The sequence below is a fragment of the Gavia stellata genome, chromosome 2 (genome assembly GCF_030936135.1).
Source record: "Gavia stellata isolate bGavSte3 chromosome 2, bGavSte3.hap2, whole genome shotgun sequence".
NCBI lineage: Eukaryota > Metazoa > Chordata > Aves > Gaviiformes > Gaviidae > Gavia > Gavia stellata.
The window spans coordinates 76,379,490-76,395,589 of NC_082595.1; the positions used below are offsets into that span (position 1 = coordinate 76,379,490).

The 16,100-nt window shown below is 38.1% G+C and overlaps 1 protein-coding gene across 1 annotated transcript in view; it reads left to right on the top strand.

Moving 5' to 3' along the window:
• Positions 1-16,100, top strand: part of PHIP (pleckstrin homology domain interacting protein) — a 116,415-nt gene that overhangs the window by 76,362 nt on the left and 23,953 nt on the right. Inside the window, exons 21-25 of the mRNA XM_059835913.1 lie at positions 6,714-6,854; positions 7,708-7,784; positions 8,543-8,774; positions 11,987-12,106; positions 15,694-15,801. Of these exons, the coding sequence (XP_059691896.1) occupies positions 6,714-6,854; positions 7,708-7,784; positions 8,543-8,774; positions 11,987-12,106; positions 15,694-15,801 (678 nt within the window). The remainder of the gene's footprint in view (positions 1-6,713; positions 6,855-7,707; positions 7,785-8,542; positions 8,775-11,986; positions 12,107-15,693; positions 15,802-16,100) is intronic.

Consider the following 16,100-nt stretch of genomic DNA (forward strand, 5'->3'; position numbering starts at 1 on the left):
AGAGAAGCAACACTGGCTGCACTCCAAAAACTGTTGTGTGATGTTTTTAGGGGTTTTTTAATAGAAATTAGTAACTTAATTATAGCAGCTCTTCTGTTACTGTTCTTTACAGTGGCTGCGTGGCTTTAAATACAAACTGTGTTAGGTTGAAGATAGAACTGTAAAGTACTGTGTAAATCTTCCTTTTCCTTGAATGCGTACAGTAGGTTTTGATACTGATACCTTCTAATATATATTACAGTAGTGTTGTGAGACTACAGTCCTTTTGTGTTGCAAGGTGAACGCTTAAGGGTTTAATGAGAGAATTTGCGATCTAGAGGAGATAGGAAACACCTCAAACAAAATAAAGGGGAAAACATTATCTTCTAGTAATCTGTAGACCTAAGAATCACAGTGTCAAGAATTCTAGAAAGTGTGTCATTGTACAGTACTGCCAGCGTGGTCTGGAACATAGTAAACAGGGCTTGTATTAAAACATTGTCCTCATATGCAAATTCGGTTGTATTCATACCAGTAGGAAATACTAATTTTTATGTCAACTTTTGAAATTTATCGCTTCTGTTCATATAATAATGATAAAATAATATTTTCTTCTGTTCCCTCCTAAGTGAAAGTAGTCAAAAATATAGAAGTAAAATGAAAAGGAGAGCAGGAACAAATGTTAGCATTTTGGATTACAAGCTAAAGCGTAGGAAGAACACAGAGCAGCTGTAATTACTTTTTGAGGAGATTCCAAAGTCCTATAACTAATTTTTAGTCCAGGGTCATTATAGGGTGTGTTAAAAATAGTACAGAATTATGGCTCAGTCTTTCTTCTTTAACAGTATCTGCAGCTTTGATGGAAGTCATATAAACATTCCGATATCTAAAGTCAGTAACCCCACATTTCTTTGACACAGGTCATACTGAGAAGTGTTTCACAGAATCACTAAGGTTGGAAAAGACCTGTAAGATCATGAAGTCCAACCATCAACCCAACACCACCATGCCCACTAAACCATGTCCCACAATGCCACGTCCACATGTTCCTTAAACACCTCCAGTGATGGTGACTCCACCACCTCCCTGGGCAGCCTGTTCCACTGCTTCACCACTCTCTCAGTAAAGAAATCTTTCCTAATATCCGATCTAAACCTCCCCTGGCACAACTTGAGGTCATTTCCTCTTGTCCTGTCGCTAGTCACTTGGGAGAAGAGACCAACACCCACCTCTCTGCAACCTCCTTTCAGGTAGTTGTAGAGAGCGATGAGGTCTCCCCTCAGCCTCCTCTTCTCCAGACTGAACAACCCCAGTTCCCTCAGCCACTCCTCATAAGACTTGTGCTCCAGACCTCTCACCAGCTTCGTCTCCCTTCTCTGGACACGCTCCAGCACCTCAATGTCCTTCTTGTAGTGAGGGGCCCAAAACTGAACACAGGACTTGAGGTGCGGCCTCACCGGTGCTGAGTACAGGAGCACGATCACCTCCCTACTCATGGCTTGGGTGGGTGCACTCTTTGCTGGGTAAAAAACTGGCTGGATGGCCGGGCCCAAAGGGTTGTGGTGGATGGAGTTAAATTCAGTTGGTGGCCGGTCACAAGCAGAGTCCCCCAGGGCTCAGTTTTGGGGCTGGTCTTGTTTAATATCTTTATCGATGATCTGGATGAGGGGATTGAGTGCACCCTCAGCAGTTTTGCAGATGACACCAAGTTGGGCGGGAGTGTTGATCTGCTGGAGGGTCGGAACGCTCTGCAGAGGTATCTGGACAGGCTGGATCGATGGGCCCAGGCCAACTGTATGAGGTTCAACAAGGCCAAGGGCCGGGTCCTGCACTTGGGTCACAACAACCCCATGCAATGCTACAGGCTTGGGGATGAGTGGCTGGAAAGCTGCCCTGCAGAAAAGGACCTGGGGGTGTTGACTGACAGCCGGCTGAAGATGAGCCAGCAGTGTGCCCAGGTGGCCAAGAAGGCCAACAGCATCCTGGCCTGTATCAGAAATGGTGTGGCCAGCAGGAGTAGGGAAGTGATTGTGCTTGAGGGACTAATGGAGTTGCATGGGAGAACCTAAAAGCTTGGGTATTTTGACCTGAATAGTATTTACTATCGCTGATCTGCATGTCAAATTTAGAACTCAGTTTGACTTTTGAAGTCATTGGTGAGGAATAGGGTTTTCTCTGATTATTATTAAACAAAACAACTTTAAAAAAACAAACAAAACCCCTTAATGATAGAGAATAGAATGTGGCATTGGAATTTTTGCATTTTCAAAGTGAAACTGTATTTCAGATTTTTTCAGGAGCATGCCAAAGATGACAATAACATGCCTAGGTAAATGTGCCCAGTCCAAGTAATTAGAGTATTAGTTTATTAAATTACTGGGATTACAGAGTGTTTCAATAAATATTAAAGAGTGTGAAATTTCTGTATGCAAGAGGGTTGATGTGGTGTGTGTCCTAGTAAAAAAAAAAAATTACAAAAATTGAAATATTTCTAATTACCATTAAGTGGAAATTATAAGCAGAAATTTCAAAGAATTAAGACTGGACATTGTTAGGGATGACAAAAGTAAGCATAGGCCTCTGTTGTGACACGTGCAAATGACTGTATTGTAAACTAACAAACCAGCGAGGAGAAATGCGTGCGTTGTTTTGCTGAAGGTAGCTTAGTTACGTTCCTCAAAAGTAGTAATTTTTCCACTTACACGTTATTTAATCACTACTTTCAGGTAAATCAGCAAGATGTTAAGAGGAAAATAATCTAAAACGCGAGAGACTAATACTTAGTGTCCATTATCTTCACAGCTTTTGGAACAGTTCTCAGTAGTTTCTTACACATATGTGATGTGGTAAGAGTAAAAACTAAGTAATTACAAGCACTGATCCAGACTTGAGGAGGGTATGGAAGGACGCTTTTTAGCCAAAAAGATGACAGGACAAGAGGCAGTGGGCACAAACTGCTGAAACAAAGGAGGTTTTGCCTGAATTTAAGGAAGCACTTCACTGTGAAGGTGGCTGAGCACTGCCAGAGGCTGCTCACAGAGGCTATGGAGCCTCCAACCTTGGAGATACTCAGAAGCTGTCTGGACATGGTCCTGGGCAACTGGCTCTAGGGGGCCCTGCTTGAGCAGGAGGGTTGGACAAGATGACCCCCAAAGGTCCCTTTGAACCTCAACCATTCCATGAAATAAAAGCTGCTTTATTCACTAACAGCTTGGGGGATTTGTTGTATTTATCATCTGGGGAGAACTCATGGTCATCAAAGAATGTTAAACTTGGACAAAAGTATTTATTAATAACCTTGATAATGCGAAAGTATCCCTCTCCAGAAAAACAAGATCTGAAATTCAGTAAGGACAAATTTAAGTTCAGAAATAAGTGGTGGGTTGAAGAATTTAAATAGCAATTCTAGTTAAGAATGAAAACAGTTATGTAGGCTGCTTGACAAATTGATTTTTTTTCAGCATAACATTTCAAATGTAATGTTGTGAAAAGCATATGCAGACAAAAAAGCCAAAGTTTCCTTTCTTTGTCTTAAAGAGGCTGCGAGCAGCTGTTTAATGTTGGGGTTCTGATACTGGACATAGGCTTGTGCCCTGCCCCTGTTTAACTTTCTAGTAGAGGCTATTTCCTGTGGTCTTTTAAGGAAGGAGGAACCATTTTCAGATAGAGTAGATATTGTTGGTGAAGAAATACTATGAAATTGCTACAGCCAAAGCTTTCCAAAATTGTTGCAGCCCTATATGAAAGCGCAGCAAAGCTGTGCTTCCCAGTGGAGTCAGGGTCGTAAGGACAGTAGAATGCAGTTGTCTGAGTTGTCAGGACACCACTGAGTTTCCACTGTGTTTCCACTGTATCTTTCACAAATAGTGTTACAAGGACCATCAGCGGTGTCCAGATGACATGTTTGTATCTATCCCTCTCAAATAAGGAAAAGCCATCATTTGTATTTCGCAAAAAAGCTCTTCTGACAGCAGCTGTAATTTCTAATATACCTACAGATGTGCTCTGATACTGACGGCAAGCCTTGGATATGATACAAAGTACTTGTCAGCGTATATGACTGTTCATCAAAGTTTATTGAGAGAGACGGTGATGATTAAACCTCAAATCATAAGTTATCTTGGCGTTTTATCCAAGCCTCCCGTTAGAGTTGAGGATCCAATTTCAAGCTCTTTCTTTAGGATATACGGGGAGGGGAAGAACATTGCTACATTTCCTCAGTCATTGTTGAAAATGTTGGTGACACATTCCATTTTTGTCAGAAAAAGCTTGTAATACTTATCTTTTTAGTCAAATCTTCACACTCAACCCCAGCCCTCACCAAATAAATAAAGATCTGCCTGGCCTGCAGATTCTCATCAGATTTTGGCAAAGCTGTGTTGAATAGGAGTGATATTAAAATACATTTTTTGGCAAGATGTGGAAGGTGCATACAGCAGTTTGTTACCCTTTGGTATCGCCATGGCCCAATATTTATACAGTGGTGTTACTTGCTTCCATGAAGGAGTGATGTTGGGGGGGGGTGGAGGGGAAGTGGGGGGGGCATCCCTTAAGCTTTGAACTGCCAAAAGAGAAGAACTCTTTCCAAAATCACAGAGTAATGCAAAGCGCTTCAGTTTCCAAGGATCCGTAGAGTTCTAGTATAAGTAGGGAAAAGCTATATTTATAATAATCATTTGAGAAATCTCACCGCTGAATAGAAATGGGGATGTAAATTTTTAGGACTTCTGTTTGTAGAGAGAAGACATGAGCATTACAATCAGGCTATAATGTAGCTTTTGCAAAATATATCCTCATTATTGTGAAGGATACTTGACTAATTTGTTTCATTGGGCTTATGTGATTCCATTTCTGTTGTCCATACTTCCTCATACCATGTTTCATGATGCTAAGAGCCAGATGGCCTTTATAAAAACATCGCAATTCAGTAGCAGAAGCAAGTTGCTGGAATGCTGGCTTTTGTGACCTCTCTGCTTCAGTAGTGAATCTTGAGAGCTTGAAGAGAAGTGAGCAGCAACAGAAGGCTGAGGGACAGAAGGCTGTGTGATGGGCTCAGCCACTAGTCTTAGGGCTGCCTCGGAGCTGTTCTGGGTCAGGTCAGAGCAGCTTGAGGAGATCTGGTATGTGCTGACAGTTTGAATCCAGAAGAAGGAATGCCTCAGGTTTCCAAAGTCTTGGGTAATGTTAAAACGCTGGTTGCTGAGCAATCCCATTAGAAGCGTCTCCAGCAGATGTGCTGTCAGTGGTAGCTTCCCCAACTTGAATTCACTGGACAGAACAACAGAAACAGTGCTCACTGAATGGAGTGTAGAGCAGTTTCGTGTTGGTCCTTTGTTCTTTGATGAATACTGTAATGCAATTACACAGATCGGTGTGCTGGCCTGCCCTATTGAACTGTTGCAGTCATGCCTGAAGAAGGTGTGTATCTTCTAACACAGAGGGTAGGAGGAAAGCTCTAGCTACCAGAGTTCTGCATTTTAAGGAAAATTGTTGTGGCTAAGGAAACCCAAATCTTAGCTACTGCTGCTTAGCTAAGTTTTAGTACAGTTTTCACCAAAAAGTGTTTTATGGTTTTTTGGGGATTTTTTTCCTCAATGAGAAAATTTAACCTCATGAACCAACTTTCATCTTACGTGGACAGGAAAGATCTTTTCTTTCCTACAAAAGAAAAAAATACAGGAGGAATAGGTATAAGCAGTCTGCCCTACAAGAAGGCTCTGATAATATTAGTACCTTTCTGTGGTTTGCTCCAGCTCTCCTTTTTTCATCTCTGGGACTGTTTTATCAACCATATCAGCACCTAATACATTAGATACCTGAGGTTTCCATTATGGAAGAAGGAGAGCACTGGGGAAGTGTACCTCCTTTTGTGTCATCGAGGAAGGTGTCCAGAAACTTTTTCATTGGGTCTCAACTAGGCTGAAGTTCAAATATGCATGCCAAAAAAATTAGCACAAAACTCTTGAAATGAGAGCGTAGTTCTTGATTTATTTTTTTTTTGTGGCAGGGTTTGGGGACTAATACAAGATTACACACTTTGTGTTGAGAGTGAGCGTTTGCATAATGTATATTCTACAGGAGGAACCAAATCTCTTTATGCTGGAGTGTGAAGTGTTTCTTAATTACAGCCTTATTTCATTCTTCTAAGCTTCATAAGAACTCAGATTCTTTCCAACTAACTCATTCATTTGAACTCTTCCCTGCATCATCTTAACATTTAAAGGCTTTTACTTGATAAGTCATCTCTGTATGCTGACGGATGTATTAATGTATGAGTCTCTCTTCTAATAGATCTGACTCCTCAGTTGCAAAATAACGCTCTGGAGTTCTCTGTAAAAGTCCCCTTTTCTCTGATGGCCATTTCTAGTGTAATTTCAAGCTGTTACAAGCTTTTAGCAGCCTATCAGTAGTTAACTGATATGTACCTTATAGAGAATGAAGAGTTTTAGTAATTCAAGATACGAATTTTCTGTTAAATCTGGGAAGACATTTTAATTATTTCCAGAATATACTGAACTGCTTGGTGCTTATATTCAACTATGCATGTGGAGTGTTTTCTTCAGCAGCTCTTTAGTTTGGGACTTGTAGCTTGTTTTGAATTTTGTGATGTTGAAACTTGTATCTTTTTGCTGCTGCAAAAGTTGCTTAATGGAATACTATTATTAAAGAAAATGCTATATATTAATAAAACATATACTCCAAAATGATGTATTTTGACTTTTGTGTCTTCACAGAACCATTCTCATGATCATTTACTAGACACTGGTGACTCAAGAAAACAGCAAGTTAATCAGCACAACTACCGTACGAGATATGCAGTAGAAGAAACTGCAAGGCCTGCTGAAGAGTTAGAAAACGGACACAGTTCCTCGGATGTAAGATCCTTATTCATGAGGCAATCTTACATATTCCATTTCTCCTCGTTAAGTTCCTGCTTTGGCTAATTAAACTTTGTTTCTAGTGGAAACTCGGGTTACATTTTTCATTGTGTGTTTTCTTTCACCTCTTTTAAAAATTGATGTTGAATTAGGTTTTCAGGTGCTGTTGTGTATGCTTAGTTTTGATGAAAAAGTAATTGACAAAAGGGGAAATGCTCATTTGTAAGGGCATTTTGCAAAGTATATGTGTGCAATGTTAAATATTCCTTATATTTGTGGGCCTAATCAGTGTGGCCCTTACGGCCTACCAGTGTGGTCACTGGCTCCAGGTGGCCCTGCTTGAACAGGGAGATTGGACAATACGACTTCCAGAGGTCCCTTCCAGCCTCTACCACTCTGTGCTTCTGTAGCTACAGTGGGGAAATGAGTAATAAGCGTGTATAAGGTTCGTACCAGGTTTTTGTTTGATATTAATTGAAAAGATGTGGAAATACTACATTAAAAAGGGCTGGAAATAACTTTCAGAAAGGTAAGCTAGCCTTTTTAGATGGAGATGGAGAAGCACTCAGGTCTCCGCTGGTTGTATGTTAAAAAAAGTTGGCTCTACACTGTGCATCTGTCCAAGCATAGATATTTTCTTACTTCTTTTCATTTAATTAAGTCCATTAAAGTAAGTTAAGTATCTGCAAACTCAAATGCCTTTTTAACAACATAAAGCTTTTATAATGCTATAAGTTTATAACACATACAAAGCCTAGAAGAGTCTTAGTTGTATTGTCATGTATTATAACTTTTTTGAGTTCCAAAGAAAATACTTTCTTTTTCTGTGCCCCCGCCCCTTCCTTGTTAGGAAGGAGAAGTAGTTGTTGCCAGTGGTGGAACATCAGAAGATGATGAAAGAGCATGGCACAGTGATGGCAGTTCTAGGTAAGTGACAGTATACCTTACAGAGAAAAGTCCTGCTGATAAATTTTAAATAATCTTCTCTGTAAACAGCTAATGAGTAATAACTAAAACTTGTGCACATTTAGAAGAAAATATTAAAAAGAACTTAAAACTTCCAGGTTTTCATTTTCAGCTATATTACTAACTAACATTTAGGGAAGGTTTCATCCTTGTTTGCCAGAAGCAGAATTGTTTCTGATTGGTTTTGCAGGAGGGTTAGTCTTTGCAGGCACACACATGCTTTAGGCATGTGGTAGCAGTTTCCTATGACTGTCAGTCTGAGCTGAGTGACTGCCTCTACTGACCCTTGGTTTGAAATTAGAGAGCAAAGATTGAAGTAGCTTCAACCCATCCTTTGTTTCTTCTTTAGCAGACTTTCTTTTGTTAATTTTTGTTCAAAGCCATTCAAAACTAGAAGTCCCTCAGAACAATATCCAGGCTTGAATGTGTGTCATCTTGAATTGATCAAGTGAACAGTGGATTTACTTCTAGTGATGCTAGAAGTGAAGCTTCTTACAAGACTGAATGATCTCAAGGCTTTTCGGTTTACTACCATTTAAAATGTGGACAGAATATAGGGTTTTAGACACTGGTTTTAACTATTAAAACACTGTAATTACCTAGACTAGACTCCTAACTATGATCTTGTATTGGGTTGCATTCTATAATTCAATGTATTCTGAACTGCTTTTTAACTTCTGTTTTTTAATTTTTTTTTTTCTTTGGCATATCATATGTAGTGACTACTCTAGTGATTATTCTGACTGGACAGCAGATGCAGGAATCAATTTGCAACCACCAAAGAAAATTCCTAAAATTAAAACAAAGAAAGCAGAAAGTAGTTCAGAGGATGAAGAAGGACCTGAAAAACAAAAGAAGCAAATTAGAAAGGAAAGGAAAAAAGGGATTGAGGAGAAAGATGGACCATCAACATCACCAAAGAAGAGGAAACCCAAAGAGAGGAAACAAAAGGTTAGATGTTCTTTGTATATTACAGGATGCTCCCTCCTACTGTCTTAGAAAGAATTAGATGAATGATTCAGTTACATATACAACTTAATATTGTCTAATTTGAAAACATATCATGACTTTTACTAATAATAAATGATAATTACTGATTCTCTTCTAAGTCAAATGATAGATTGCTGTAATGATACACTTTCTAAATAGGCATTTCACTTCAAGGATACTTTTAATGTCTGTAACACCATCTTTTCTCAGAACAGAAACTTCCTTTCTATAGATGTATTGAGTATTGGTACAACATGTGCCTGTATTTTTTTCAGCTGTACTGACTGTCACCCTGCTTAACTGCAAATTCTTTTAGGTCTGCGCAATCATGTATTTTTTTCTATCGATTCTACAGGGTATGATATTTGCATCAGGGGGAATTTCACTTGATCAGGGTTCTGTTGTTGTCTGCTTGTGTTTTGTTTGCTTTCTAATGTAACCATGTCATTCCAGTTTAGATCAGTACACGGAAATTTTGAATGACTTTTGTTAATTAAGTGTTAATTCAGAAAATTTGAGTTCTTCATTCTTTCTTTACAGAGACCAGAAGTGATCTATCTGGTAGATGCTAATTGCTTTCATAAGCTCATAGCTTCTATTTTTGTAATACCCAAGGAAACCAACTGTATCATCTAAGTAACTAAATAACTGGGGTTTGTTTATTTATAAGATTAGGAGTCCTCAGCATTCCTTAAGACCATTGTTTCAGCATTTCAGCCCTCATTAGAAGATAGACTGACAAAACAGCTGTTTCAATATGCAGGTTGGCATAGTATCAGCTTTACTGTGAATCTTTGGTAAGACATGCAGGATGTTAGGTAGTACTCTTTACTCTTTGGTTAGGCTACTTTTTGTTTATTGCATGCAGTTGTTGATTGTAGTGTCAATGCTTGATAGTATCTTGGTATTTACACAGTCTGAAACCAGAAGAAGGTCTGAGATCAGGAAAATAAATGGTGGTGTGGTTTGTTTTTTTTTTTAATGGTTGAAAGCTCTAGTTTTACCTTTTTATTTTAAAATACAAGAGTGGCTGACAGCCTAGTATTTCCGCTTAGATTAAAGCTGAACTGAGTGTTTTTGGAATCTCGCATCCATTTTGGTCCCAGTTATCAAGATGCAGGAGGTCTTTGATTCCAAAAATACCAGACTTAGATGTTTCAGATTTTTAAAGATGACCTGGTCCGTTCTTGAACCACAAGAAAGTATTTGGCTCGAAGGAGTGTCAGAAAATCATCCCTCTTCCCTCTGGCCCTAGCTAGGATTAATTATACCTGTCGTTTCTGAAAGATGTTTGTCTTAGAATCTCCACCACAAGAAAATTCAATCTCCTTACTGGGCAGAGAGCTCACAGTCCTTACTGGTAGGAAGTTCTTTCTGTTTCCTAAACCTGAATCAAAACTAGGGCTTTCCATTGAGGAAAGGAGTTTTGACTCTCTTTGTAGCCAGGCACAGAACTTTAGGAATTAAGAAAGGAGTAGAGAAGGAATGTCATTCTTCTCTATTAGTGCATGGGCTGTCAAGATCTTGAACGGTGCTTACATTTCTAATCCCCCTCCACCAAAAATCAATCTAAAAAATGATACAGCAGTGAAGAAGGGCAAGAAAGGAGCACCCAAGAAGATCAAAGGGTACAGAATATTTTTTCTTCGGGGCAGACACAAAGACTCACAGAAGGGAGAGAGTTTGGAGGAGTTATGGTAAAAAAAACTTTTATAAAACTCTGAATGGCTTAGTAATTAATGAATGCAGAATGATTTCCTTCTTTAATTTGTTAGAGCGAGATGTAACACCCAATGACACAGACATGAAGCTCAAAAAAGGGCCCTTTCCCCATTCAACAAACAAAAACCCCAAACCATCTGAGAATGTAATCAGGTTGTGGAACTAATTATTAAAGGATTTAGTAGAGTTTCAGAAATGATTAGACAAATTCACTGGGACTAGTCTCTTCCTGATGATTAACTGTTATGGCCTGACTTCAGGCTTGGCTTCCAGAGGGTCTTAAACTGATTGTTAATGTGCGAAGTTACAGCAAGGGAAGATTCTCTGTTTAAAGGCTATTTCTTACTACCTTCCCATAATTCACCAATGAGCTAGACAGACCTTGTTCTGATGCAGTGCATTGGTTTTTCACAAGATAGACCTGCTTGAACCTGAAAATCCGCAAGGTGCTTCTGTGTCAGTGATTTATTGCAATGGAGAGGTTCTGGTTTGATTTTTTTGTTTGTTTGTTTGTTTTTTAACTGTGTGTATGCTTTTTCCTGTGGTATACACTGGCACTTCAGTGGTGCACTCAAAGCAGTTCCCATCCTGGTGAAACCACGTTTGAATTCTCTGCAATGGAGTTACACTTGGAGTATCACATTTTCAGTCCAGGGATGCAGGGTCTTTCATCAGTGGCTATATGGAGTGGATTTCTGTACAACTGTCTGTATACGTGGACAATATACGTGTGTTCTATACGTGCACAAGACGCCGTCAATAATGTCAAAGCAACCTTGCTTGGATGGTTGTATAAAAACCTGCTTTATCTGGCCTGTTAGGTATAGACATGCAGTGTGCACGTAGGACCAGCAACTGCAGTGAGCTTCGTTACTTACAAATAAATGATGTGGACACACAATCTGAAAATGCAGTTGCACAGCACATTGTAGTAAATATGCCAGTAGGTAACGTGAATGTGACCAATCTTGGGTCATTTCCACATGCTTTACCTCAGTTTATGTTCGTTAATCTCTTCCTCCTCATTTTGAGGGATTCCTTAATTGGAAGCATCTGTATAGTTGTACTGTTTTACGGGCCAAAGCAACTGTGTGAATTTGCTTAAAGAGAATGGAATATTTCAGTTTTATCTTTTTGGGCATGAGACATATTTACTGAAATGTTAATAAATTTAGTCTTTGTTAGAAGAGCCCCACCACCCCAAAACCAACAAACTAAAAAAAACAACCCACCTAAAAAGCCCAGTTAGTTTTTCAGATTATTAGTGTTTTTGGTCTTGGTGTTACTGTAAGCTGTTAAATGAGATATATCTTCACACTGGCAATAATTTCCTTTTTACATTAAATATACTTAAGAAATGGCAGTTGATTTTAATAAAACAATTCTGGAAATACAAGGCTTCCCCAAATGTTAGTTTATTCATATTAATCTTCTCTGTGCATTTTCTTCAGAGGCTGGCTGTAGGAGTTCTGACAGAAAATGGTTTGACACTGGAAGAATGGCTGCCTTCAGCATGGATTACAGACACTGTTCCTCGTCGGTGCCCATTTGTGCCACAGATGGGTGATGAGGTACTGTAATTTTTCCCTCTGTTTTCTTGCTTCTTTCAGCTTGGTTTTGCCTTTTTTATTTTCATCTGTGCATTTTTCCAGAGATTTAATATAAATTATTATCAGAATATTTGGATTTTCTTCAAAACTTCCTTTGATCTGGCTAAAATTTGCTTTTGCTTCCTTTAGTCTTTCCCATACTTAAAAAATATTCTGCACAGTGTTGCTGTGACTTTTTTTTATTCCATGCTGTTGCAGTAACATTCCTTCTTGTACTATGTTCAGTCCGTTATGACACGGGTATGCAAGCTGTGTGAGATGCTTTATTTAGCAAAACTAGTCCTTAGTTGTAGAGGATCTTGTATGACGTGAAATATGAATTTAAGTTGTTTGGAAGACTTCAGTTTGAGACTTGGAAGTAAAAACCAGGAACTAAACCTTTGGGGACAGGGTGGGTTTTTTGTATTGTTTCTTTTATAAATTAATTTATTCCAAAAGAAAATAGCTGATACTGTCCTTTTCACTTGTGTTTCTGATACCAGAAAACTTTTGCTGGTCTCTTACAACAGAAAACCACAAGAGAAGTTTTGTATATATGTATTTTATACGAACTAGACTGTAAACACTTCATAAACATGGCCCAGGTGTTGCAAAATACTGTAGGAAAAGGATACCGACCAATTTTCTACTTTGAAATATATAGCATGTGAACATTACAGTGAATTGTATGAATAAGTAGTATCTGATAGAAGGCAATCTTGAAAACCAGAGCCTGTGCATGTTTCCTAAAATCCCCTCAGGTTAAAGTAAGAGGAAATAGCTGGCTTATGCTGTAATGTGTAGTCTGTTGGCTCTTCAGGGAGTGGCATGTTTCTGAGGTACTAAACAGAGTCCTTGCATAGTTCACACCTTCAGAATGCAGTTGGAGAAATACTTGACATGTTGGCAACGTTGATTAACTTTGGTCTTGAGCTAGAGCTGTTTGCAAGTACCACCTTAGAAACTGAATCAGGAGCAGAGGTTGCGTGTGCAAGCAGTTTTGTTTTTACTGGATCACTTCACTGATGCAGTTCACAGCACAGCTATGCAAAAGTTACATTGACATTGCTAGTGAGTGAGGGAAGGAGCAGTTGCAACTGGAGAAAATGATTATGTATTTATACCCTCCAGCAAGCATGTTTTGGAGACGCTGCTGTTCAAGAGATCAAATCCAAATAAATATATTTAGTGCCTGATACCATCTGGATACAGTGAAGCAGCCAAGGATTTATCTGTACCATATTACCCAGGAGACTTTAACATCGTGTTGGTTTAGCAAGATAAACTAGTGTGTTTGGTTTGGCACCTGCTGAATAGCTTGTGCAGTGTGTACTAGGAATATATAAGTAGGATGCATTCTTTTGCTGAAAAATGTTTTATATTGGTGAACAGGAAATTTCCTGTCCTGTGCCTAGAAAGCAGGAGTAGTTGCACCAATAGAGAGCACATTTGTAATCAACCTGTTCTGGCTAAAATTCTCTTGATACTTGCCCTCCCCACATTTGCTTAAGGTGTGAAAAGAAGCTGTTTATCTGGAAAGTTACTTTTGAGATCCACAGAAATAAAAAATTGATTTAATTAGAGAAGTATGATGAGAAGAGGTCTCATGTGGCCTTCAAACATTTTGGTGGATGGTTGGTATGTTTTGTAAGATTTGGGAGGAGAGATATTTCAAATTCGTTCTCTTACAGCTGTACAAACAAGAAAAAACAGTAGTGCTGTATTTAGTTATACTCAGTACGTAAGAATAGCATGTGCCATCCATTTTCCGTTTCTGAGTACTGCCATTTACAGACCTTTGTCATGTGTCTTGAAGAATGGTCGAAACACACCAGAGAGATGGGACTGCAATTTCCCTGTCTGGTTATCGAAATACAATGCATATTTGTTGCAATATTCTGCCATTAACACGATAAAGAACAGTTTTGTCTGGGTACTACAACAACCATGCAGAAGCAGGAATTTATCAAGATTAAAAATATAATTTCCTGGAAAAAGGTGTAAGTTCTTTTTTCCACAGATATCTTAGTAATTTGTTCTTCTGTCAGAAGATGCAATGCTTAGAGGCATTTAAAAAATAAAAATCTTTCACTTCTGTAAACAGTGGCTTGAATTTATGTAGAGGTTTAGCAGGAACAGTAAGTGTAGGAGGAATTGTTTGTAGCCTGTGCCACTAAATGGATTTTTTTGTTTTGATTCACTGGAAGGTACAGGAAACAATTGTCACAACGTTGAAAGTGTAATTTAAATTGGCATTATTTTAGATCTGTCTCTCTGTTCCTTTTCCTGCCACTTAGATTTTGACAGTGCATAGGAGATTGTCACTGCTTTCATGCCTTCTGTAACTACTGTGCATTTTTTCCCTATGAGGATATTGTGAGTGTTGAATAATCTGCAAAACAAGAGTTTAAAAGAAATTGTGGTGCTGAGTCCTTCTCCATTAAAAAAAAAAAAATAAAAAAAATTGCCATGTGACATTAAGAAAGTTCAGTAACTGTTAATGTAGAAACTTGACAGACACTTGTTTACAATGTTTTATAATACAAAAGTTTTGGAAAGCATGTGGAGATACAAATATTAGTGTGTTTATTTGTATAAATGTATTTTAAAACTTACTGAAGGCTTTTCACTCTGCTTTTTTTGTTGTGTTAGACCTTTAGATTTAAGCTGTTGTTCCCTCATCCTACTTGATGGAAATCCCATGTTTATGGCTTGGGGCACTTCTAGAGGATTTTTTTTAATTTGAAATGTATCGTACCTGGAACACAGCTGTTTGTCAGATATTTGTTCTAATTAGTTTGAGGAACTTCTGTTTCGCATTTCAGATACATTCCTTGAATATATGTTTAAGTTTTTCAGCTTACTACTTCATTACAGTGATGGTTTTTAACAAAAACATTCATCCACATGGTATGATATAAAACAGGATCAAAGTAAAACTAATAGACTCTGGATGTCTGAACCTTGGAAATTTTTAGTGGAAGGATTTGGAAATTTTTAATAAGTACTTGAAATGTCTATTTTCAGTTTATTCATGTCTTTGTTAGGCTGTTTGTTCAGTGGTAATGAAGCGAACACCAAAATCTTACCAGAACAAAAACAAACAGCTGAATTTTCCTGCAATATATTTTGTGTTCAAAAAAAGATACTATTAGCCAGATAGTGAATTTAGCGATACTTGATTGTCATCTTAGGGCTGTCCTACAGTAATGAATAACCAGGCGGATTAGTGGAATTCATGTTACTGTCATTGAATTGCTCTATAGTGCGATGATAAATAAATGTTTTTGTTACTGATTGCGTTTTGGTCTCACATGCGTACTTTAGGATATTTTGCTCATAGGGAAAATGGTGTCCTAAATATTTTCTACTTTTTCTGTAAATGTTTCTATGTTGCCTGCTTTAATTGTCCACCACTTAATTTTTTGAGAACCTGTGACTCTTGCAGGAAAATGGAGTGGGAAAAAGTTGATGATAAAATAGAAAGTACACACATTGTATGGCAGTGATATGCTAGCATTTCAACTCCTCAGAGTCTTTGTTAAATAACTGTCACATTTCACTTTTAGGTCTACTATTTCCGACAAGGTCATGAAGCGTACGTTGTAATGGCTAAGAAGAACAAAATATATAGTATTAATCCCAAGAAACAACCATGGCATAAAATGGAATTACGGGTATGACTTCTTTTTCATTTTTGTTTACTATCTTAATATTAAAAAAAGTTTGGAAACTGACTGAAAGAAGATTCTTGATACAGATGTTTCTAATGTTGTGCTCTTAGTATTTTAAGATAAGGGGGAGAAGTTAGCTTAATAAACATTCAAATGAAATCAGACCTTAAACTGTATTTCTTTTTGCATCTGCTTGAGCAGGTGAGGTGATTACACTTCATAGCAAAATATTTTTCAAACAAGTTACATTGTGAAATAATAGCTTGTTTTGAAAGACTGAATTTCAGATACTTGCTTTTGAC